At 41.8% G+C, this 26,737-nt stretch overlaps 1 protein-coding gene across 1 annotated transcript in view; it reads left to right on the top strand.

Moving 5' to 3' along the window:
- PPEF1 (protein phosphatase with EF-hand domain 1) overlaps window positions 1–26,737 on the top strand; it is a 133,229-nt gene that overhangs the window by 61,503 nt on the left and 44,989 nt on the right. The window contains exons 8-12 of the mRNA XM_087871395.1: window positions 13,429–13,595; window positions 23,338–23,374; window positions 23,601–23,750; window positions 24,341–24,655; window positions 26,364–26,549. Coding sequence (XP_087727521.1) covers window positions 13,429–13,595; window positions 23,338–23,374; window positions 23,601–23,750; window positions 24,341–24,655; window positions 26,364–26,549 — 855 coding nt within the window. The remainder of the gene's footprint in view (window positions 1–13,428; window positions 13,596–23,337; window positions 23,375–23,600; window positions 23,751–24,340; window positions 24,656–26,363; window positions 26,550–26,737) is intronic.

Raw genomic sequence — 26,737 nt, 5'->3', positions numbered from 1 at the left:
GGCCTCTGCCTCCCAGCAAATTGCTTCCTTGTAGCAAACAGCAAACAGACTGGTCATCTTCAGCACAGCCTAATTTAGCACAAGCAGCTGATTTGGCAGTTGGATCGGACTCCCGGAATACTGCCGATCAGCTGTTCCAGGCTGCAGGGATTGCCGCCGCCTATCACCGCCTCTGCGCACCCAATTTTTGGCCTCCACACATCCCATTTTTCGCATCTGCGCATCCTGTTTTCCGCCCATTCCAGGCAGTGGGGATGGGCGGCAGCAGTGGCAGCAATCCCCGCCACCTGGAACGGGCCAAAAATGGGACATGCGGAGGCTGAAAATGGGGTATGCAGAGGCTGAAAATGGGACGTGTGGAGGCCGAAAATGGGGTGCACGGAGGGGGCAATTGGTGGCGGCAGTGATGATGGCGATGGGCAGCAGTGATCCCCACAGCCTGGAACAGCTGATCGATGGTATTCTGGGAGGCTGATCCAACTACCAATCAGCTGCTTGTGCTAAATCAGGCTGTGCTGAAGCTGACCAGGCTGTTTACTGTTTGCTGTAAGGAAGCAAATTGCTGGGAGGCAGAGGCAAAGGCAAATTTTTTTTTTTAATTTGATTTATATGCCGCCCTTCTCCGGAGACTCAGGGCGGCTTACAATGCGTTAAGCAATAGCCCTCATACTTTTGTATATTTATACAAAGTCAGCTTATTGCCCCCACAAACTGGGTCCTCATTTCACCTACCTTAGAAAGGATGGAAGGCTGAGTCAACCTTGAGCCTTGGAGAGATTCGAACCAGCAGTAAATTGCAGGCAGCTGTGTTAATAACAGGGTGCGTAGACCACTGTACTATCAAGGCTCTTTTCTTGTTTTCCTCCCCAAAAGCTAGGTGCGTCTTATAGTCCAGAGCATCTTTTAGTCCGAAAAATATGGTAAAAATATAAAGTGGTTGGGCTATTGTTGGATGAACTGATAGAAACTGTGTCCAGGGCCTTTTGCTTAGCTTTGGGTAATGTGCCAGTTGCAGCCTTACCTGGACCTCAAGGATTTTTGTGCAATGGTCTGTGACAATGTCCTTGAGAGAAAGGAGGAAATGCCACAGATTAGACACTAGTCAGTTAAGAGGCACCTTAGCTTGCAAAAGCAAGGGAGGCGTGGTAAACAAAGGGACCATCCCTACTTTACATATTAACAGAGTTGGAAGGGACCTTATAGGTCAGTGATGGCTAATCTTTTTGCTGTCATGTGCCAAAAGTGGGGGGGAGTGCAGAGGGGTCATGTGTGTGCCTGCCCATGCCCATAATTCAATGCCCCCTGTGCCCCCCCGGGCATGCGTGTGTCACCCCCCCTGCGCTCCCCTGCGCATGCGCACACAACCCCCCTGCTAGGTAGGTAGGCCTGCTAGGCCCCCGTTTTGGGCCTAGCAGGCCTACCTGAAGCCTCCGGAGGGCAAAAACGGCCTCCCCACACCCCCGGAGGCCCTCTGGAGGCAGGAAATGGCCCATTTCCTGACTTCAAGTGGGCCTGGTAGGGCCGTTTTTCGCCCTCTCCAGGCTCCAGAAGCTTTCCTGGAGGCTGAGAAGGGCAAAAATGGCATCCCCCACCCCCCTGGAGGCAAAAACACTCTCCCAGAGCCTCCAGGAAAGCCCTGTACTTACCTGGCATCCAAAACAGGCTGCATGGAGACTCCTGGGAGGAGAGGGGCAGTGTGGGTGGGGCCAGCTGAAAATCAGCTGGCGGAGCTGAGCTAGGGAACAGCTCGCATGCCCGCAGATATGGCTCCATAGGTTCACCATCATGGTTATAGGTCATCTAGGCAAACCCCCTGCCCAAGCAGGAGACCCTACACCATTTCTGACAAATGACAGTCCAGTCTCTTCTTGAAAGCCTGCAGTGATGAAGCTCCCACAACCTCTGAAGGCAAGCTGTTCCATTGGTTGATTGTTCTCACTGTCAGAAAAATTATCCTTATTTCTAGGTTGAATCTCTCCTTGATCAGTTTCCATCCATTATTCCTTGTATGGCTTTCAGGTGCCTTAGAAAATAGGTTGCCCCTTCCTCTCTGTGGCAGCCGCTCAAATATTGGAATACTGCTATCATGTCTCCCCTGGTCCTTCTCTTCACTAGACTAGCCATGCCCAGTTCCTATAACCGTTCTTCATATGTTTTAGTCTCCAGTCCCCTAATCATCCTGATTGCTCTTCTCTGTACTTTTTTTTTTTTATAGTGTGGTGACCAAAACTGGATGCAGTATTCTAGTATACTAAGGCTTTATAGAATGGTATTAGTACCTCACTTGATCCTCTGTTAATGCAGTTTAGGATTGCATTGGCTGTTTTGGCTGCCGCTTCACACTGCTGGATGATATTTAGCTGGTTGTCCACTAAGACTCCAAGATTCCTCTCACAGTTACTGCTATTAAGCCTGGTTTCACCCAGTCTATATGTGTACTTTTGATTTTTCTTGTCTAAGTGTAAGACTTTATTTTTCTCTACATTGAATTTCATTTTGTTAGATAGGACCCAGTGTTCAAGTCTATCAAGGTCCATCTGGATCTTGAGCCTCTAGGGTGTTGGCTATTCCTGCCAGCTTAGTATCATCTGCAAATTTGATACGTTCCCCTTCTATTCCCCTTCCATCTAGTGTTAACTATTCCTGCCAGCTTAGTTTTACTTTCTTGGACTGTAAAGACAAAGTGGGAAGAGATGTACTTTCAGAGTTGCAAGATTTTGCTATTGTATTCTTACATAAAAGTGTTAGTACAGTACAGTATAAGAGCTGTGGTGGTGCAGCGGTTAGAATGCAGTACTGCAGGCTACTTCTGCTGACTGCCGACTACTAACATTTTGGCATTCCCACTGGCTCAAAGTTGACTCAGCCTCCCATCCTTCCGAGGTTGGTAAAATAAGGACCCATATTGTAGGGGGCAATATGCTGACTTTGTAAACTGCTTAGAGAGGGCTATAAAGCACTATGAAGCTGTATATAAGTCTAAGTGCTATTGCTATTGCTCTTAATGGTTAGTGCTCCTTGTCTGGACTATCTTGAAGAGTGACATAGTGCAATAGTAATTCATGTTTTCATTACCATGCACATTGACTACTATAATGTGTACTACATGGGGCTGCCTCTGAAGAATATCTGATTATGCTTGATACAAAATGCAGCAGTGTGGTTGCTAGCAGGTGTTAACCAACAGGAACATATTAGACTTGTGCTCAAGTTCCTATATGAATTATAGTAAGCTTCTGTCTGCAATTCCACGTGCTGCTTTTGACCTATAAAGACCGAAGTATCATAAGAGCTGTGTTTTCCTGAGTGGATAGATAGTTCTATCTATCTGGTGGGTACACAATGGGAGAAACTGTTGGTTCTTCCATATTTTTGTAAGCTAAGAGGATGCTGGAGTAAGGAAACAATGTTTCTGGATCATAGCATCAATGTTGTGGAACAGCCTTCCTTTCCACATTAGATTAGTCCCCCTGTGGAAGCCTTTTTGAGAACAATTAAGACCCATTTTTCTTTGGTAGCTCAATGTTACCTTGCCTTTTCCTGTTGTATCTTATCTAGGGAATGTTAAATTACATATCCCATTTTATTAGGACAGTAAGGTAATATTTAGGACAGTAAGGTATAATAGTTGTCATATTGTGTTTTTGGATATTTTAATATTTATAGTTACATTGTAGCTTGATATATTTATATATACCACAGATGTTCTATTTATTTGGCAGTGGCGCAGTGTAGGGGTGGGTTTCAAAACCCGTCACTACCGGTTCGCTCGGGGTGTGCACGCTCTTTCGCGCGTGCATGAAGCTTCTGCACATGCACAGAAGCGTTCGGGTGGGTGGGCAGAGCCTCCTGCCACTGCTGCTACTGGTTCGCCCCACCTACCACTGGCGCAGTGGTTAGAATACAGTACTGCAGACTAACTCTCTGCTCATTCCCGGACCATCCCACTGATGCCCTTGACATGATGTCCCAGTGCCTGGAGGCCGTGCGGATCTGGATGGGGAGAAACAAGCTCAGACTCAGTCCTTCCAAGACTGAGTGGTTGTGGTTCCCAGCGTCCTGGTATAGTCAGCTGGTTCCATCGCTGACTATTGGGGGCGAGATCTTGGCCCTCTCAGAGAGACTCGCAACTTGGGTGTTCTCCTGGATGCACGGCTGTCTTTGGAAGAGCATATGACGGCTGTGGCCAGGGGAGCTTTTTATCAGGTTCGCCTGATACACCAGTTGCGTCCCTTTCTGGACCGGGATGCCCTGCGCACGGTCACTCATCCCCTCGTCCCATCCCATCTGGACTACTGTAACGCTCTCTACATGGGGCTCCCCTTGAAGAGCACTCGGAGGCTCCAACTGGTCCAGAATGCGGCCGCGCGGGTGATTATGGGGGCGACATGGCGCACCCATGTAACACCTCTCCTGCGCGAGCTGCACTGGCTCCCAGTGGTCTTCTGGGTGCGATTCAAGGTGTTGGTAACCACCTTTAAAGCACTCCATGGCTTAGGACCAGGGTATATATGAGATCGCCTTCTGCCACCGATAGCCTCCCACTGGCCAATACGCTCCCACGGGGGGGCTCCTCAGGGTGCCGTCGGCCAAACAATGTCGACTGGCAACACCCAGGGGGAGAGTCTTCTCTGTGGGGGCACCAGCCCTCTGGAATGATCTGCCCCTAGAGGTCCGTATGATTCCCGACCTGCGTACCTTTTGCCGCACCCTGAAGACTCTTTTATTTCAACAAGCCGGGCTGGCCTAATAGGAATTTTTAAATTGGGTGTTTGTTAGTTTTTAAATCTCGTGGGCCCAATTTTATATATTTGTTTTTAAATTGTTCTTAAATTTTGTGATTTATATGTGTTTTAATATGGCTGTACACCGCCCTGAGTCCTTTGGGAGAAGGGCAGTATAGAAGTTCAATAAATAAATAAATAAATAAATAAATAAATAAATAAATAAATAAATAAATAAATAAATAAATAAATAAATAAATAATAATAATAATAATAATAATAATAATAATAATAATAATAATTCCAGCAATTCGATTCTGAACAGCTCAAGCTTAACTCAGCCTTCCATCCTTCCCAGGTCAGTAAAAGGAGGACCCAGATTGTTGGGGGCAATGTGCTGAATCTGTAAAACCACTTAGAGACAGTTGTAAAGCACTATGAAGTGGTATATAAATCTAAGTGCTATTGCTATTATTTCAATTTTTATTATTTTTATCTAATGAAATAGGAGCAATCTTAGCTCCACAAACAAGCTGTATTTTGTTGCAAAGGATTTCAATTTCATTTTATTTGCAAAGGGCAGTAACTAAAGGTAAAGCTGTTACATGCTTGAGAAAAGCAAATGGAGACAGGAAAGTCTTATTATATTTTAAAACAGATGGGAAGTTTTGCATTTACTATTTAAATCTTGTTATGTCCTTATAAGGACATCCGCCCTGATTGGCTGCTAGCCATCGGGCGGGAGATTTGAATCCCTGTCAAGGGGTGGTGCGTCTGCCAGGAGCGAATATAAGGAGAGCTCCGGCAGCGCACCAGCAGTCTTGTCTTGTACTTTTGTAACAAATAAAGTTACTAAATGTATCGAGCTGGTCACGTCTTCATTTCCTGCACCTGATCTAACAAATCTAATGTCAGATTTAAAGATGCTTTAAAAGTTAATATTACAAACCCCCCAAAGCAACAGTTTTCCCAGCCTGGATAAATGTAACTTGCATATATTTTCAGAATGTGTTTCATTTGCTATTGAGGACACTTTTAGTTCACTGCTCCAACAAGTGTGTTCTGAGAAGCTTTGGCTTTTAGTACTACAAACTTATTCCTAATTACATGGGCAGGTGAGAGCTGACATGCACGTGAGAATGGAAGTACATATCTCTCACAAAATATTATTATATTATATTTATATAAAATTGAAATGCCTCACAAGTAAGGATTGCATTGGAGAAAAGAAATTTTTAAAATGTCTTCAATTTCTTTTTGGTAAAGCAGATTCTAAATGTAATAAATAATTGTCATAATAACTTCACTGTAATAACAATACAGACAGTAAAATATAAAACATATTTTAACACCGATTTATATTAGAATTACTTGCCAAGATTGGCTCAGCTAAGACTATATTGTCCTTATACGGAAGTTGATTTGTATGCTGAAGTAGGTTAGTGATGGATGTTTATTTCTTTTCTATTTATATGTTTTCAGTTGATATGTTTTATTTTAATTATAATGGAGTATTTTATATTATCATTTTTCTCGAGTGCTCTTGAGTGCTATTTGGAGGGATATGTGGATGTAAAAAAATTATTGAATGATCCATTATATTGACATAGAGTCTCAAAAATTAGATAAGGGTATGTATAATGCTTTCATGATTGATGGCATCATATAGCACTTCCTGCTAATATGACCTGTGGCAGAATTGGAAAAGTGTTGCTATTGTTGGAAGAAATGTCCATCTGGGTTCAGTTCCAAGTGGAAAGAAAGACACTGGAAATATGGAGACTGCTTGGAAAGATTGTTTAATGGTGGATAGGACCACATAGATTTTTTTGGGTTCTGGGCAAAATGAGCACATGGAGTGGAAAGAGGGATATATTTATACACTCTCTTGGGCCCTGCCTTAGAGTTTCATGTTCCTGTACAAGAAATGTATCCCATTGGCTGTCAGACTCCCAGAGGGCGGGGACCTTAGCTAACTTTGTAGGCTGTCTGTGTACCAGGCCTGGTTGAATCTTGCTGGGTGATGATGTAATGAAGGGGCTTTGGGCAATTCATAGGAATTGGCTTAATGTCTTTGCTTTTCTGTTGTAGATAAGCCTTTTGTCTTGCAAATAACCAAAGTATCTGCTGGGGGCAGGGAGTTGGGGCTGAGTTTCTGTCTTAAGATTTCTATTTCTCTTTTAGGGGAAATATTCTGCCTTTTAATATTTCCTAGAATATTTCATTTTTCTAGGGGAGGGGTGGTTGCTAACTTCCTACACTATGAAAGAATATTATACAGTAGTGAGCCAGGCTAAGATTTGATATTGGGATAAAACTCAAATATTAGAAATCCAAATCTTTGGTTAAGACAGAAGTGCCTCTTCCATGCCAAGGTGCTGAATTGACAAATGGTATTTGATGTAGGTACAGAATTGTAAAAGGGCAAACTGACCCTAAACAGATACATCCTGTTGTTTAATGTTTATTACACCCCAAATGTCATGTATATCCTAGAGAAGAAATACTGCTTCCCTTACTGTCCTCTTTACTGCTCTTGAGGCGCCTTTGAGCCCCTTATCTCCTCTTTTATTATGTCTTGAGCTCCGGAGCTGAAAGCCTGAGCCTGTGGGAACAGGGCTGTTATGTCTTTCCTAGAGATAGATTAAAGGGTAGCTTCTACGTGTGAAATGCATCACTCTCTGTAATACTTTTGCCTTTAAACTGTATAAATACATGGCCAGAAGAAGCCATCGGCGTTCAGACTTTTTCGTGGTCTTTGGACTGTTTGAACCTTGCGCAAATAAAAACTCTTTCCTGCACTGAAGAGCTTGTTCTAGTCCGTTATTTTGTCTACAACAGCTGGCGACGCCGCCGGGACTGGGGGCAAGGCGATATTTCGCTGAGGACCGTTTTGACCCCTCGGGACCATTGGGAGGTCGCTCCTGAACATTCTCCAGGCGCCACGGAGATACGTCTCCGGGAGACAGCCGCGATAACCCTATGGCCCCGACGGTGCTCTGATCGAGTCCAAGAACCCTGCGGTGCAGGAAAGGTGGTCTGAACAAATTCCTGGCCAGGAATCCACGGAGTGGGAGCGTTTTTAAGTGAGTATATTGTAAAAGAATTGTACCTGCTTCATATGAAAGCAGAAGGAGGGAATTGATCACTCCCTCGGACTCGGGGTAGGCTACCCTAATGAAGTCCATGTCAGGTTGTGTGGGTGGTTAAGCCGTCGCATTTCTCATTAGTGGCTGTGAGTTTCCGGGGCTATGAGTCGACGGCAGTGTGGTAGAAGGGATGGGGTTCAGAGCGTGCCAAATACTCCGTTGGCATGCATGTTAAAAGGTTTTGACAAGTATTTTAGCAACCCTTCCTATCCGAAAGGATCAAAGGATCAATTAAAATTCTTATGTAAATATGTGTGGCCACAAAGGGAGATGGGCTGACCCCCTCCCCCTCAGGGATGGTTAAGGGAAGAAACAGTGGATAAGTTGTGGGGAGTGATTGTAGTGAATCAGGATAAATATCCTGATCAATTTCAATATATTGATCAATGGGTGAGACCCCTGTTGAAAAAAGCTGAGGATTTATTGCAATGTAGGGCTGAAACAGTCGGGTTATGTGTATCTGAGCAGGCAGGAAAAGTAAGGGGGCTGCTGGAGGGAGCGGAGGAGGAAATCAGAGGCGTATGAGTGATCCTGGCGTGAAGTCAAAAGTCAAGGGGAGTCATTCGCCTAGAGGTAGCAGTCAGAGTGAGGGAAAGGGGGATGATGATGATGAGGATTTGGAGGCTGTGGGGGCTGTAGGTGGAGAAGAAAGAGCAGGAGGCACGGATGAATAAAAAGGCTGCTTTGTTGGCAGGAGCACTGCGAAGTGGGATGCAAGGGGGTTTTTCTCCCCCCCTTCCTTTGGAGGGGAGAAAGAGGAAAAGAGATGCTTTTAAAACTTTTTTTCTCCTTTCTGGTGTTTGTCTTATTTTTTAAACAAAATAGGCTGTACACTGCCCTGAGTCCTTCGGGAGAAGGGTGGTATAGAAATAAAATTATTTGGGAAAAGGAATTACTTGGGAAAAGGAATGCCCAAGACAGATGGTGAGAAATAGAGGGATGAGAAGAGCGGATTTTGGGTCAGGGATGCGTGGGCAGTTTGCAGGAAGAAGGGGAGAACGAGGAATGAGAGGAGGCTTGAATAGAGGATTTGGACAAAGAGGCTTGGGACGAGGCTTTGGTAGAGGAACAAGAGGGGGTGCCGAACCAAGAGAAGCGGAGAGTATTGGATTGGCAGACATGACTTGGTCAGATTGAGGGGGACCAGGCTTGGAAGAACCCCTGCCTGAGCCATTAGTTACAATGAAAATAGGGGGTCAGTACAGAACGTTTCTGATAAATATGGGAGCAGGAAGATTAGTTGTAAATAAGCAGATTGCAGCCCCCCGGATCCCATAAAATTCAGGTCCAGGGGGTATCAGGGCAAGCCATGGGGCGGCAGGTCTTGAAATCAGAGATGTGTGATTTTAAGGAAGCTGAAATCCAGCATGAATTTTTGTACATTCCTGAGTGCCCTATTCCATTGCTAGGCAGGGATATGCTGAGCAAATTGGGGCAACAATTTCTTTTGATGAAGATAGTTAGAGAATGACCACAAGGCATTCTCCGGAGGAGATTTGGAGGTTGTTTGATGTGCGCTGAGGATAACCTGCCGGGTTTTGCAGCTCGCCACCCTCCAGTGGGGGTGGAACTAAAACCTGGAGTGGAGTCTGTGAGTATAAGGCAGCGTCCCGTTTCTTGGGAAGCTATTTGTGCTATTTATGAAAGCATTCAGAGATTTGGAGGCGTGGTTTTTGGTGCCTATTTAGTCCTCCTGGAATACTCCAATTATCCCAATTAAACAGTTAGATGGGTCTTACAGCCCGGGGCACGGTAACTTTACACCCGGCCGTGTTGAATCCATATACCCTGTTAAGTTTAATTCCACCCCGGGCTGAGTGGTTTTCTGTTATTGATTTAAGGGATGCATTCTTTACAATTCCCATTCACCCCATAAGCCAGCCACTGTTTGCATTTTGAGTGGGAGAATCCTTATACAGGAATGAAAATGCAATATACTGGGACTCGGTTGTCTCGGGAATTTAAGACCTCCCCCACATTGTTTGGAATAGCGGTAGCTAGAGACTTACAGTATTAGGTGCCTCAACAACCAGGAGACACAATACTGTAATATGTTGATGATGTTTGGATCAACAGGACTGACAGAGGATTTATGATGGGAGAATACTAAGATGAATGCACGAGGATGTTAGATTTGTTACTAGAGTGTGGTTATTGGGTGGCAAGAGAGAAAGCTCAATTGGTGAAAAGGAAAGTTAGATATTTGGGATACAATATAAGGGTCATCGAGCTTTAGGACCAGAGCAGAAAAGGGCGGTCCTAATGCTGGTAGAACCCCGAACAAAAAGACAACTGAGAAGCTTTTTTAGGACTAGCTAGCTTTTGCTGTAATTGGATGGGGAGGGGGCTAAAAAGCTGGCCCCACTGTTTGAAGGTGCTGGCTGCAAGTGCAGAATTGATTCAGAATTGTAATAAACTTACTTTTTCTTGTCCTATACTCATGCACTCCCCTCATGAGGAGCAGTCTGTGTTGGATACTAAGGGACATTTGTGGATTAGTGGGCAAAGGCTGACAAAATATCATGCAATTAGGAGTGAGAATCCACAGGTGTGTCTGGTGGTGTCTAACCGATTAAATCCAGCAACTTTGTTGCCTACGGAGTCTGTTTCTGAGCATGATTGTTTACAGGTATTGGAGGTTTATTCCACCCGACCATGTAAATATGGTAAAATAAGGTAAATATGTATGTTAGGTGGCCTGATTTAGGTCATAAAGGGGGGGGTTTGGAATATGGAGATGGTACAAGAACTTAATAAGCAAATTGAGAGATTCCAACAATATGTGATGGAATAAGTACCCCCTAGATTAGTAACTTAACGTCACTCATTTGAACCTGGGGACCAAGTGGAAGATGGAAGGGATCTTTTATTGGTATCATGACTTCTCCACTTGCTATTAAGATTGCAGAATCAAAATCATGGATCTATCGGACATGAGTCAAGGCAGCAGCTGACACCGGCTGGAAAGTGTCCGTGGACAAACAACATCCAACAAAACTGACATTTGAATGTGCTTAAAGAAAGCTTTTGTATTCTATATATAGGTTACCTTGATGTATATCTGCTGATGTAACCCGCTGTAAGCTAAAAAGAGGATGGAGCACCTGCTCTCTTGAATTAGTCCGGAACTTGGATCCTGACAAGAGATTGAAGATTATTGCGGATCCATGTGGGAGGAAAATTGGGTTTGGGCACTTTGAGTAATTGGGGTAGTAGCTTTATTGATTATTGTGTTTTACAGATATAAGCAATGGTTTTGTGGACAACCAGGGCCCATTTGATTTCTCAGTCGTTCCGATTCCTAATATTTCCCCAACCGGCTGCGGAGTGTGAACCTCTTACAGATGAAAGAAGTCCCTGCTTAGGACACCCTGGAAGCTGCCTTTTGATGCAAAGGAACAGAAAAAATAATTTTTTTTTTAATTGTGTTGGTTTTGTAATTGTGGGTGTGAGTGTTGTTGTTGCACTCACGGTATTGATTGTGTTTTATGTATAAGCTGTAAGGTAGAGTGGGACGTGAAAATTATAGAGGAGGTGTTAGTACATTATTTGGTAATAAATCCTGAACCCTTGTAATATTATCTGAAAATGGAAAAGCTGAATATACCCGAAATCCCTAGCTATGTAACAAATACCTTTGTCAAATTGGCAGAAGACATAGCCCACACTCTGAATGTATCGAATTGTTTTGTTTGTGGAGGAACTAACATGGGAGAAAAATGGCCATGGGAAGCTCAAGGAATTAAATTATTCCAAAATATTAGAAATGGATCAGAAAGGTAATCTGTCATATAATAAGGGTAAGGATGGAGACTGGACCTTGACTACTAGTCTGGTAGGGAATGTTTGTTTTCGGAGAAAAATTGTGCCAGGCTGTCATCAGGTGGGAAACCTCATATGTACAGGAAAATGGGAAAGTAAGGTATGGTGGTCAGGAGCTAATGCCACAGAGGGAACTGATGAAATGGCCCTGTTTAAAGTAAACGGGTTATCCTTTCTAAAGGATCCAGATAATCAGACCCTTGAATGGCTGGCTCCTGATGGACTATACTGGATATGTGGTAAGATGGCATATGGGGTTCTACCAAAATCTTGGTGTGGAGCTTGTGTCCTGGGAATAATTGGACCAGGATTCTTTTTGCTTCCCCTTAAAACCGGACAGGTGTTAGGTGTCCCGGTATATGATGAGGTGGGACACTTAAGACAAAGAAGACATGTAGACACATCTGCAATAGGAAAAGTTAGGGTCGGAGGTAACCAACGTGGTTGGGGAAGTGTAGAATGGCCTGCAGAGCGAATTATTGAGGTTTATGGACCGGCTACATGGGCGGAGGACGGCATGTATGGCTATCGGACCCCTATACACATTCTGAACCGTTTAATTCGTCTGCAAGCTGTGGTTGAAATCATCACCAACGAAACTGTAAAAGGTCTTACTCAATTAGCTAGGGAAAGTGTCAAATCAAGGACATATATTATGCAGAATAGGTTAGCTTTCGATTATTTGTTAGCCAAGGAAGGAGGGGTATGTGGAAAGTTTAATTTGACTAATTGCTGTGTAGAAGTTGATGAAAGCGGAAAGGTTATTAAGGAAATAACAGACAAAATGGTTAAAATAGCTCATGTGCCAGTCCAGACTTGGAAAGGTCTTAATTTACAGGATATGTTTTCAGGATGGTGGCCAAAATTACCTGGCCTGCAGGCCATCTTTGGCCTGGTAGGATTAATAGCTGCGGGGTGTATTTTTCTCCCATGTATTTTACCTCTGTTTGTTAAAACTATCTCTAAAAGTCTATCCTTGCTGGTGGAACATAAGACAATGCTCAGGTGATGGCTATGTGGGATTACAAACGGCTCCAGCAGGAAGAGGACCTATGGTGTGACTCGTCTGGATAAACAGATGAGTCACAAAGGGTGGTATGAGCCAGGCTAAGATTCGATATTGGGATAAAACTCAAATATTAGAAATCCAAATCTTTGGTTAAGACAGAAGTGCCTCTTCCATGCCAAGGTGCTGAATTGACAAACGGTATTTGACGTAGGTACAGAATTGTAAAAGGGCAAACTGACCCTAAACAGATACATCCTGTTGTTTAATGTTTATTACACCCCAAATGTCATGTATATCCTAGAGAAGAAATACTGCTTCCCTTACTGTCCTCTTTACTGCTCTTGAGGCGCCTTTGAGCCCCTTATCTCCTCTTTTATTATGTCTTGAGCTCCGGAGCTGAAAGCCTGAGCCTGTGGGAACAGGGCTGTTATGTCTTTCCTAGAGATAGATTAAAGGGTAGCTTCTACGTGTGAAATGCATCACTCTCTGTAATACTTTTGCCTTTAAACTGTATAAATACATGGCCAGAAGAAGCCATCGGCGTTCAGACTTTTTCGTGGTCTTCGGACTGTTTGAACCTTGCGCAAATAAAAACTCTTTCCTGCACTGAAGAGCTTGTTCTAGTCCGTTATTTTGTCTACAACAGCAGTGCTGTAATGTTGCACGGATATTCTTATATTACATTGCAATGTTAACTACTCTGATGTTTTCTTTTCTTTTGCAGAATGGCCTTCCTTCAGAGGAAAACCCTTATGTTTTTAACGGTGATTTTGTTGACAGAGGGAAAAATTCCATGGAAATACTTATAATCCTGTTTGCATTTCTCCTTGTTTATCCTAACCATTTCCATCTGAACAGAGGGAATCATGAGGACCACCTCATGAATCTTAGGTATGGCCATTTTTATTCTTTCTCCAGCTTGAGCTCTTAAATATATTTTCTTTCTGAAAGCTTATTTCTATCCTATGACTATCATTAAGTGTTGTACCTTATGATTCTTGGTGAACGTAACTTTTCTTTTCTTTTATATACACTGAGAGCATATGCACCAAGACAAATTCCTTGTGTGTCCAATCACACTTAGCCAATAAAAAATTCTATTCTGTTCTGTTCTGTTCTGTTTCTGAAAGCTTGACATTGTTTTTGACCTAACCCTGATTTTCTTGTTGTGTTGGTATTTGAAACTGTATTTTCTTATACTTTCCTCATGCATTATTTTAGATCAGGGGTGGGGAACGATGGCCCTTTTATGACTTGTGGACTTCAACTCTCAGAATTCCTGAGTAAGCAAGGGCCATTGTTTCCCACCCATTTTAGACCACAGACCATGCATAGACCATGCCTATGCATCAGTGTATGCAAGGGGGTGACAAAATGTTCCTGTTGATGTGAAGTCCACCCCTTACCACAATTGGGTTGGCGGGTGCTGTGTGCAATGCAGTTAACAAAGGGTGGAGCTTCCATATGTAGGTAATTGGATTACAACCATTGGCTCAGTGAGTGTTAAAAGTTATGATGACACTTAACAAGGGGAACTTACAACTCATCCATGAAATTATAACCAATATGGCATCCCTGCTTCAGATGCTTAGCATCAGCTTGCAATTAGGATGGTTGCATGTGATCACTGTCATGTGATTACCAGTTGCAACCTTCCCTACAGGCAGGATTCTCACAAACCAGGTCAATTTGGAAGCTGGCAGAAGTCTCAAGTCACTTCCATTCTCACTGCGTTTTCACCTGCCTGCCATGCTCGATAGTGTCCACCCACTCCCCACACTCCATTGTACCTGTTGCAGTACCTGCCCATCGATAGCGTACGGCATTCACCAAGCAGCAGCACCTGTCAAGACTCTGTAGTGCCCACAGCACTCTCACCTTCCTGCATTCTGTAGCGCCCACCCTCAACACCCACTCAGTTCATAGTACCTGCTCATGCTCCATACTACCCATACTCCATACTCACCCCTGCCCATGTTCCATACTACCCACCTATGGCACCCACATTCCCTACCTATAGCTATCACCCATCAGACAGCTTGCCTAAGACTCCTGCCTCTTTCCACATCATGATCAGGGGTGGTATTCACTTACCTTCGCTACTGGTTCACAAATGTGAGCACTCACATGCACTCACTTCACAAATGTGAGCATGCACAGAGGGTCAAAAATGGGACGTGATGACATCCAGGTGGGTGGGTGGAGCCTCCCGCCACCAGTGCTACCGGATCGCGCGATCCGAATAGAGATGGCTGAATTTCACCACTGATCATGATCATATGAGTTTCTTGCTTAACAACCTTTATGGTCCTGGAGTTATAGCAGCAACTAGGACTGCTGCAGTTGCCGTTGTTTGTGATGTGGTCACATGACATCACACTTCATGTCCACATCACTTAGCAATAGAAATTTCAGTTCCAATTGCCGTTATAACCTCAGACTACTTGTAATGTCACAATATTTTATCTTTTTGTTGTCACTGTGAGTAGGATCAGATATGTTTATACATTTCTAATGAAACACCCCACTATCTGAATAAATATGTTCTCACTTTGTTATCATGTGTTTTAGATTAAACAGAAGCAGGAATAAAATTATTTGGAGGCATTTTAAATTTGAACTTTGAGCACTTTTAAAAGTACTTTAGTTTAATGCCAGATTATTTTATAATTTCTAATTTAAATTAGAAAAAGTGTGTGAATATATTGTTTAACTTCTTTAAGATATAACTACACTGGTCAACATTCCTATGTATCTAAAAATAAAATTGTATATCTATAGCAGAGAAGATATAAATTACAAGCTGCTTTTCAGTGAAAGGAGGACAGTTTTTCTGTATCTTAAATGCCAGAGAAAATATGGCAGGAATCAGTTTCAGAAAATATATTGGGGTTATAACTGCATTATCATACACCAATGATGGCTAACCTTTTTGCCATTGCATGCCAAAGCGGGTGGGAACATGGGGGGGGGTGTTGTCGTACGTGCCCACACCATAATTCAATATCCCCCCCATCTCAACCCCCGTGCATGCGAACGCAACCCTCCCGCACTTCCCCGTGCATGCGCGCATGACCCTCCTGTGCCCTGTTTTGGGCCTAGGAGGCCTACCTGAAGCCTCCAGAGGGCAAAAACAGCCTCCCCCACCCCCCTGGAGGCCCTCCGGAGGCCAGAAATGACCCATTTCCTGACTTCCGGTAGGCCCGGTAGACCCGTTTTTCACCCTCCCCAGGTTCCAGAAGCTTTCCTGGAGCCTCCAGAGGGTGAAAACGGCCTCCCCCATCCCCCTGGAGGCACTCCAGAGGCCGGAAATAGCCCATTTCCCAACTTCCAGTTGGCCCAGTAGGCCCATTTTTCGCCCTCCCCAGGTTCCAGAAGCTTTCCTGGAGGCTGGGGAGGCCTTCCGGAGGCCGAAAACACCCTCCCAGAGCCTCCTTGTGAGCCCTGTACTTACCTGGCATCCAAAACAAACCCCGTGGGGACTCCTGGGAGAAGAGGGGCAACGTGGGCGGGGCCACCTGAAAATCAGCTAGCGGAGCTGAGCTAGGGCAACGGCTCATGTGCCTGCAGATATGGCTCTGCGTGCCAACTGTAGCACATGTGCCATAGGTTCACCATCACGGTCATATACTGATAATACTAACGGGTCAGCTTTTTCATTTCCAAACACAGACATATGATATAGAATTAAAAATATTTCTTATAGGCAATGTGCTTTACACAGTTATTAATTGTATAAAAGTACTCATTAATTTTATTCTACAGAAATTGTAGCAGAGGATTATTATATAGCCATACAGATTAATAGCAGTGGATGGTAATGAAACAAACAAAATGTTAAAAAGTTATGATATTTATGTAGTTACTTACCAAGCACATCTAAATTATATTAAAGTAACCAAAATGTCTTTACAATCCCCAAGACATGTCACAATGTTTCAGCACCCCTAATGATTTGAAATTGAAAGTTGAAAAATTTGACATGTCCTAATGGTTATGTAAGATTTTTGTGTGCAGCTCAGAAACTGATAAATCCAATGAAACTTTGAACATGAAACAACTGATAATCAGCTTTATTTTTCAGATCAGAAAGTAAAACTGGGTGACCTTTTTGTCTCCCACCTTAAACAGAGCAGGCAGAGAGAAAAGCAGGCACGTGCACTAACTAAAACTTTTTCTTTTTTATAGTCTACACATATTGCTTGCATAGATCATCATTGCTATAGAAACATTATTTCATATCCATTAGTTCATGCAAACCTCATGATTTTTCTCAGCACTCTGAAAACAAAGGACTTTAGTAGGGGAAAGGAATACATTTTCTGGCATATAGCCCAGAGCTTTGTTAGCATTATTATCTCTCATTATGTTACAGCAAACAGGCAGAATTCACATTTTGCATTTACACCAAGTTACTTTAGGAAGGCTATTTGGCAGCCTGGAGGTTTTATCTATGCAGATAGAGCATTAGGTCTATCTGCATAGACCTAATGGAGCTTCTCTCAGCAGCAAGGAATATCAAAAGTTGAATTAGGTACACTGTATATGCTCTAATCCTTTCATTACATAGACATACAGATCAAATAAAGTGTTCAATGTACAGTCACAATGAGCCTTGCTGCTTAATGGTTTCAACTGTCACAGGAAACTCACATAAAGAAACATAGATTATAACTGTGAGAGAAAATCCCCTCACAGTTGCTGTGCCTATTAATGGCCTTTGGCTTAGACAATTAAATAAGCCAATCAGAGAGCAGCTCCTGGCTTTGAATCTCCCGGGCTTTTCTATGCAGTCCCCTAACTGCCACTGTGACAGTATAAAAGGAGATACTTGCCAGCAGACATTTTCTCTTCGGGATCAGAGGCAGAGCTGACGTCACTAAAGCCTCTTCTTTCTGAGGAAGAAAAGCCCGAACTCCAATCACATAGAGCGATTGCACCAGAGAGCTGACAGGACACTTAAGAAAGAGAATGACATCTAATATTCTTCTTGAATAGACCTTGTTTTATTTTATGTAAATAAAAATAGTTTAGTGTAAACTGCTCATGAGGCTCATTGGTTCTAGTAGATTGTAAAAGAGATAAGGTTACGGTCCATCGAGGCCTCCTCCATCACAATAACCATAGATGCAAACTAAACACTACCATCTACTACTGAATAATCCTGTAGTTGTCACAATACAAAATACATTCTAACATGTATTCCAACACTCCCACTCAACAACTACTCCTTATAATAGTCCCATTTCTGCTTCAGATCTATAAATCTGCTTCTTATTAGCAGTTTTGTCAAAACATCTGCATTCATGTTATTAGTTTCACAATACGTAAATACAATTTCATTTTGTTCAGTCAGATCATGAATGTAATGATATTTGACATCGATATACTTTGTTCTTGCATTTATCTTGTCATTGGTGGCAAGTTTAATACATCCTTATTACAATTGTCAACCTGCAAAACGACTTCAGCCGAAGCCATGCTTACTTCTGTTTCGTTTCTTGGTTGCCATTCAGGGGGGAGGAGGGAGAGAAGGGTGGGGGACTCAGGAATGTGGTGTCTCAGTTGGCTAGTCACAACATCTCCCAGCCAGTGTGTGTACCAAGGTCATTTCAATGGATATTTGTTGAATGGCCCATGTTGACCTGAGAGACAAAGGGCAGTGGGGAGATCTTATTCTTTTAACTATCTGTTCTGTCCCCGTCTCACACACGCACACCAGCAGTCGACCAAGAGTTAAAATAAACCAGCAGACAAGAATTTCCTTTGATAACAGAATTGGCAGCAACCCAGTGGCTGCTTGCCAAAAGTTTTTACTTACAAAGGGAAGTTTTTCTCCTCCGTCCGAAACATCAAAGTAAGTCCACAAAAGCCAAAGAATAGTCAAGTCCAGTCCAAAAATCAATCCAAGCAGAGCATATAACAAAGTTCCAGAAATGCAGAATGCCTTGCTAGCTTTCAGTTTTGTTTGTCACAAGGCTTGACTGGCCACTAAACCCCCTTTTATCCCCTGTGGGGTGTGGTCCAGTGACTCAGCTTAATCTCTGGCACGCCTCTTCCTCTGCTGCGCGCGCATATCTCTACAATGCTGTCAGGGGTCCAGCCAAGACTCATCTCCATCGCTGTCTAACTGCGGCTGCTCCGAAGTGCCTGTCCCCTGGCCTATCTCTTGGCCTTTGGAGGACACCTGAGGCATTGCCAGAGAGGAGGATCCTGGAGAGGGAGGCCTTGCCAACTCCTCTCCTTCACTTTCGGAGTCTTCTCCCTCTGATAAGACAGGCTCGGGGGTCGGAGTCACAACACTATCCCTGCATGCGGGAATAATTTAGAGCTAGCTTCACCTTTCTAAGTTTCGATATGATGCACTCAGTAAAAGATCTCTTTAACCTGCAAAAAGTGTCAGATCCTGATTCCTTGAGTTCATTACTTGGAACGATGACATCAGTTATATAAGACTGTAGGCTGGGAGATTGTCTCTCCAAGATCTTCAAGCAATTGATGTAACCACACAGTTACTTGACTGGCATAGGCAGTAGCAATGTATTTTGCCTCTGTAGAAGGCAAAACTACTGAGGTTTGCTTCTTGCTGGACCAAGATATAGCACTATTTCCTAATTTGAACAAGTAACCATTTGTGGATTTACAAGTATTTAGGTCACCTGCCCAGTCAGAGTCCACATATCCTACAAGGTTCAAATCACTGACTGCAGATAGCTTCAGACTTAAATCCTTTGTTTGTTTGAGATATCTTATGACTCTCTTGATTGATGTCCATTGTCTTTGACTGGTTTACTCATGCGTCTGCTGAAGCAATTTTAGATTTCTGATTTAACAGGAAGCTGCTATTTCTTTATGCTGTACATTAATTCCTAGGTAATAGATCACATATCCAAGACCTTTAGTCTAAAATGTTAGTTAAGCATTGCAGTCAACTTTGCAATTTTCTCATCTCTTTTGTAAACAATAATCAAGTCATCCACATAGAGTAATATACATATATTTAGAATCTTCACATTTTGGGTATAGAAATGGGTCATCTCTGCTTCATATGAATCCTTTGTCTAGTAAGACTTTGTTTATTTTTTAAATTCCATGCTTGAGCTGATTGCTTGAGTCCATAAAGAGATTTCTGCAACTTGCACACAAGATGTTCTTCTTCACTTTTCACATATCCTTTTGGCTGTGTCATATATAGTTCCTCTTCAATATCACCATTAATTAATTAATTAATTAATTTTGTCAAGCATATATAAGATAACAGGTAAAAGTATAAACATAATTTGAATACACAAAAAGAGTAAGAGTAAAAAGGAATATTAGGACAGGGACGGTAGGCACACTGGTGCACTTATACACGCCCTCTTAGGAATGGGGTGAGGTCAACAGTAGACAGTTTAAGATTAAAGGTTTGGGGGTTTGGGGAAGAAACCACAGAGTCAAGTAGTGCATTCCAGGCATTGACCACTTTGTTACTGAAGTCATATTTTCTGCAATCGAGTTTGGAGCGGTTTACCTTGAGTTTGTATCTATTATTTGCTCGTGTATTGTTGTGGTTGAAGCTGAAGTAGTCATTGACAGATAGGACATTGTGTCAGATAATTTTATGTACTACACTTATGTCAGACTGAAGTCAGCGTAGTTCTAAGTTTTCTAAGCCCAAAATTTGAAGTTTGGTGGCATAAGGTATTTTATTGCGGTTAGAGGAATGGAGGACTGTTCTCGTAAAATATCTCTGGACTCTCTCAATTGTATTTATGTCTAATGTGCAGTGCTGGTTCCAGACAGATGAGCTGTATTCGAGAATTGGTCTAGCAAATGTTTTGTATGCTCTAGTTAGTAGTACAATATTACCAGAGAAGAAGCTACGGAAGATTAGGTTGATAACTCTTAATGCCTTTTTGGCAATGTTGTTATAGTGGACTTTGGCACTTAGATCTTTAGAAATGAGTACTTCAAGGTCCTTGACAGAGTGAGGGTCATCTACAAGGTCATGTCCATCTAATTTGTATTTTATGTTTTGATTTTTTTTGCCAATGTGCAAGACAGAGCATTTGTTGGTTGAGATTTGAAGTTGCCACTTGTTAGACCAATCTGACCCATAGTCAAGGTCTTTTTGAAGGGTAGTTGCATTGTCAGTGGTGTTGAATAGTTTAACATCATCAGCAAAGAGAACACAGTTGCTTTTAACATGATTGCAAAGGTCATTCAGTATGAAGAGTGTTGGACCTAAAACACTGCCTTGGGGAATACCACTATTAACAGGTACAGGATTTGATAGAGAGCTTCCTATTTTGACCATTTGTTGTCTGTTTGACAGGAAGGCAGCTATCCATTCATGTAGGAGTCCAGAAATGCCATTGGATTTTCGTTTTAGAAGTAATTTGTTGTGTACCACTGAATCAAAAGCTTTACAGAAGTCTATGTAAATTGCGTCTATTGCTTTGCCCTGATCAAGATGTGTAGTACATGTTTTTGCAATGTAGTATTGTAGATTACAGGATATTTTTTTTCTGAAACCAAACTGTTTGTTGGAGAGTAGGTTGTTTGTCTCTAGGTGGAGGGTAATAGATTGGTTAATGATTGATTCCATGACTTTGCAGGTGATGCAACATAAAGAGATTGGTCTGTAATTTTCAACTAGGCTGGGGTCTCCCTTTTTGAAGATATGGATGACCGTAGCTTGTGACCATTGGTAGGGCAAGGAGCTGGTGCTGAAAGATTTTTCAAAAATTATGCTTAGAGGTTCTGCAAGTGCAGTGGAAAGCTTTTTTAAGAAGTATGCACATAGTCCATCAGGTCCAATAGATAAAGATGGTTTTAGATTGCATAGTGCCTATTCAACATTGTCGTATAAGATCACCATAATCATTGTAATTGTCTGCATTATGACTGGGAAATATTGGGTATGTGTTGTTGCTGTTTAAAAAGACCGAGCCAAAGAACGTGTTAAAGAGATTGGCTTTAACGGTTTCATCAATACAGCCTTCATCGTTTGGTCCTTTTAGGGGTAGGATGGATCTCAAGTCTTTAAGTTTGTTGTTTACAAAATTATAGAAGGCACGGGTGGATTTTGTGCGAAGAAGGTTTTCCTCTTGCTTGATGTGATAATTAGTGCATTCAGTCTTTATTTGTTGGCATAGGTTTTTGTATCGGTTTTTGAAGTTAACTACCTAGTTAGTTTTGTTTTTTTGCCAAAGAGATTTTTTTTCTGGATTTTAGTTTCCTTATTGTTATTGGTAGTTTATTTTTTCTGGTTTTGGGGATATTAGTGGTACTTAAAGTTTAATGATTCTTTTGAATCATTGAATCGCACAAGAAAATATTGTAATGGTCGTCAGCAGTATTACAGCCAGTGAATAGAATTTGCCAATCAAGAGATAAGAGTTCATTGTTTATGAGATTGTAGTTGGCTTTTTGAAAGTTATAACTGGGAATCCCATCATTATGATGATTTTTGTGAGGGCGTAAGTTGAGACAAAGTCAATCATGCTGTGGTCACTATTGGAGAATTGTTCTTTTATTTGTAGTCCATAAATTGAGTTTAAACTGTTGCAGAAGATGAGATCAAGGCAGTTAGTTACTAGATGATCAAGTAGTTGATCAAGTCCCAGATTAGTTACAGTATTGTACAGGGTTGCATATATAGGTTCAGTTGTACATTCATTTAGGGTCCAATTAATAAGTGGCAAATTAAGGTCACCAAGAAAGATTATAGGGTTTGGGCAGGAGGCTGCCCATGTTAGTAGTGAAGTTAACTTGATCACATGTTCAATGTCATAATCTGGGGCTCTGTAACATAGTAAGAATCTAAATGTGGCATTTAAGGACAGGTCACAGACGATGGTCTCAGGAAGAGCAAGCTCCTGTGTAACTTGTGTGTTATACAGTAACACAAAAAACAAAAAAAAACCTGTGTAACTGTTGTGATATCATGGTGCTTCCCATTCAGGATCTCCTGAATGAAACCTCTTGTGGCCTGGTTTATTCTTTTATTCCACTTGGATAGTCCTTTTCAGTTAATTTCTTTATTATATCAGGATTTCTGTGTCCAAGTCATCTGGATACTGGGTTTACCTCTGGTTTATCTCTAGATTGAAGCTGGGCCCATAATCTGTTAGAAAATTCTGTTTTATTCTATAGAAATTGGAATGTGTGGGAGTAGGAACACAGACAAGAAGCCAAACTTCCATCAGCAATGTTTATTACAGATAATGACTCAGTAAAACCAACATGCAATTTCCGGCTGATAGCCCCTTTTAAAGGAAAACTATCAGCCTTTAACCAATAACATTAAAATATGTTCCGCACCTGCGTGGCAGAAGAAAAGTCTCTGCTCACGTCTGCGTGGACATAACAGAAATTGTAGCAGAGGATTATTATACAGCCATGGAGACTGGTAGCAGATGATGGTTACATAGCCATACAGATCAAATAAAGTGTACAATGTACAGTCACCATGAGCCTTGCTGCTTAACAGTTTCAATTGTCACAGGAAACTCTCCTCAGAACATAAAGAACTAAAGATTATAACCATAGTTGCAAGCTAATCACTGCCATACACTGGCTGAATAATCTTGTAGTTGCAATACAAAATACATTCTAGCATGTATTCCAACAATTATTTTCATTTCAGATATGGTTTCACAAAAGAAATTATGAAGAAGTATAAGGTTAGTATTTTATCTCACTTTGATAAAGGCCATCAAATTAACAAAGCAACAGAACAGATTGTGCTGATTTACATAAATTACCAGGCCATTAGCAATTACAGGTCTAGAGTTGTCCTAAAAATACTTGCCTTCATTTGTTCCTATTTTATTGTAAAGCCAAAATGAAGCTGTCCATAAGTCTTAAAGAACAGTTCAAGAGTGTCTAACCCAGCATTTTATTTGACAGACCTATGGGAAACCAATTTTGCATCTTCTAGAAGATGTCTACAGCTGGCTTCCTCTTGCTACTATTATTGACAATCAAGTTCTTATTTTACATGGTGGAATATCAGATACAACAGATTTGAAGTTCCTGAATTCATTCCACAGGAACAAGGTAGGAATTATACACATAAAAGTACTTTGTTATCTTACTGGTTTTAGCTCCAGTCTTGCTCACAAGAAGTAAAATTCTATTAAATTCTACTAAAATCTAGTAAATGTATATATACCTAGATATTTATATACAGCATATATGTACATACTCTATACATATCTATATATGTAGTGCATATATACCATATCAAGTATTATCTTAACCAAGTTCTTCAGAAAGGAAAAAAATTCTTTTTAGATTGTGCTTTCCAACTGTTTAGATTCAATTTATGATGAACAACTTTGAAGGAAATGTTACTGAAAAACAACTGCAAGTAATTCTATGGAGTACAATTCTTTGACATTTCATTGTCAAACAATAAGAGGTACTTTCCAAAGGTTTGCTCTCATAGTCACATATATACATACATACATACATACATATTCTTTAAGTATGCTTTTTTTTCTTTGTGTGTCCACTTACATTTGGAAAGGGCACCCAGCATACACTGAAGGACAGACTAATCTGTTCTTGACCAAACAGCATTTGCATATCTATATTTATCAATGTTGTTGCTCTGCGAATAATGATCATGAATTTTATCTTCATAGTTGAAGTCTTTGCTGAGGCCAGTGAAGTCAAATATGGAAGCAATCTATGAGCCACAGAAAACCAGTATCAATCTCACAGAAAGCAAAAAATGCAATTCTGGGCAAGACATCTCCAAGAAAAATGTAATAAAGTCTACATCAGCATCCTGTGAGAGAAGACTAAATGCCAAGGAAGTGGGTGATATCAAAAGCAATCTTGATGGCACCCATAACATAACCAGTACTAGCTCATTTCAGAATGTGCAGTGTCTTAAGCCTTACAACTTGATTACCACAAATGCATCTCCAGAATTAACAGCAAAGGAAAGGGAACAAGTATGCCAAAGTTTTATATATTATTTATTTTATTTATTTATTTATTTTATTGAATTTCTATACCGCCCTACTCCCGAAGGACTCAGGGCGGTGCACAGCCATGAGATAAAACACATAGATATACAAAATTTAAAATCGAATAAAATGAATTAAATAAATTGGGCTGAATTAATACCCATAATTTAAGATACCCATATTTTAAAATACATTAAAAATTTAGAATTTACACTTAAAAGGGAGAAGATTTAGGCGAGGCCAACTTGATGAAATAAAAGCGTCTTCAACTCGCGGCGGAAGGTGCGCAGATCCGGAATCCTCCGTATCTCTGGGGGGAGCTCATTCCAGATCGTCGGTGCCCCCACAGAGAAGGCTCTCCCCCTAGGGGCCGACAGCCGACATTGTTTGGCCGACGGCACCTGGAGGAGCCCCTCTCTGTGGGAGCGTACTGGTCGGTGGGAGGTTGTTGATGGTAGTAGGCGGTCCTGTAAGTAACCAGGTCCCAAGCCATGGAGCGCTTTAAAGGTGGTAACCAGAACCTTGAAGTGCACCCGGAAGACCACCGGGAGCCAGTGCAGCTCGCGCAGGAGAGGTGTTACATGGGAGCTCCATGTTGCTCCCATAACCACCCGCGCGGCCGCACTCTGCGCCAGTTGGAGCCTCCGGGTGCACCTCAAGGGGAGCCCCATGTAGAGAGCATTACAATAGTCCAGACGAGAGGTGACGAGGGCATGAGTGACTGTGCGTAACGAGTCCCGATCTAGAAAGGGATGCAACTGGCGAATCAGGCGAACCTGATGAAAAATCCTCCCGGTCACGGCCGTCAAGTGCTCTTCTAAAAACAGCTGTGAGTCCAGGAGGACGCCCAAGTTACGAGCCCTTTCCGTGGGGGCCAATGATTCGCCCCCAATAGCCAGCGATGGCGCCAGCTGACTATATCGGGATGTCGGAAACCACAGCCACTCGGTCTTGGATGGGTTGAGCCTGAGCCTGTTTCTCCCCATCCAGATCCGTACGGCCTCCAGGCACTGGGACATCACTTCAAGGGCATCGTTGGGGTGGTCTCTTATATATATAGTCTCTTTTTCCAAAATATGGGTTATAAGGATGTTCAAACTGGAAACAACTTTTGTAAAGATAGAAAATAAAGCTTTAATTGGGTAACCAACTACAAGCTGAATAAATAATTTCTACTAGAAATTTGCTGCCCCAAATTTGTCTTGTTTCTTTATATCTAATTCTTGCAGGCTAACAGAAAATGTGGGTAAGAGTTGCAGCCCCTGTCTTCTAGAATTCAATTTTTGTGATGATAAAAGGGCTCAATATGCTTATTAATATATCAATAATTGGGTGTCCATAATTGTCTCCCATTTAGAGAATTTCCCTCTAAGCACTTTATTTAAACTTTATTTAACATCAGATGGTAGTATCAACTACTAGAAGATGGACAGAGTATGTCAAAATGGGTCAATTTCACTGAAGCTAGATAGATAATTGTTTCAACCCTGGACTGCAATTATCAAAACCAGATTACAGTTATATTAATTTATGCATTGTGATTTAACTTTCTTACCATTCTAATTTAGTTCATCAGTATAATAAGTTTCATTGTCATACATATCCTGTGTGGGAATCAGTAAAGACATGAGCACTTATTTCAAATACTGGAAAATAATAGGATTATTTTATGTTTATTCATTTGCATGGAAAGGTGATGGATATTCTCTGGAGTGATCCTAAGCATCAAAATGGTTGTTTACCAAATAAAATTCGAGGAGGAGGTTGTTACTTTGGTCCAGATATTACTGCCAGATTGTTGCAGCGTTATAATTTGAAATTGCTCATCAGGTCTCACCAGTGCAAACAGGAAGGTTATGAGATCAGTCATAATGGAAAGGTAATTGGTACTTTAAAGTTCAAATTTCACAGCTAAAAAGATTGTAACAGATTGTACTAGAGGGACAGCTCCAACTCAATATTGATATGGCAATCATTATTCTTAATCATATCAAGCGTGATTTCTTGAATTTTAATCATGATTTCATTTTTTCCACAATGCAAAATAGAATAAGGAGGAATCACTAT

The sequence above is a fragment of the Pantherophis guttatus genome, chromosome 5 (assembly GCF_059756535.1).
Source record: "Pantherophis guttatus breed Tessera chromosome 5, ASM5975653v1, whole genome shotgun sequence".
Taxonomy (NCBI): Eukaryota; Metazoa; Chordata; class Lepidosauria; order Squamata; family Colubridae; genus Pantherophis; species Pantherophis guttatus.
This window is presented reverse-complemented; position numbering and strand designations above follow the sequence as displayed.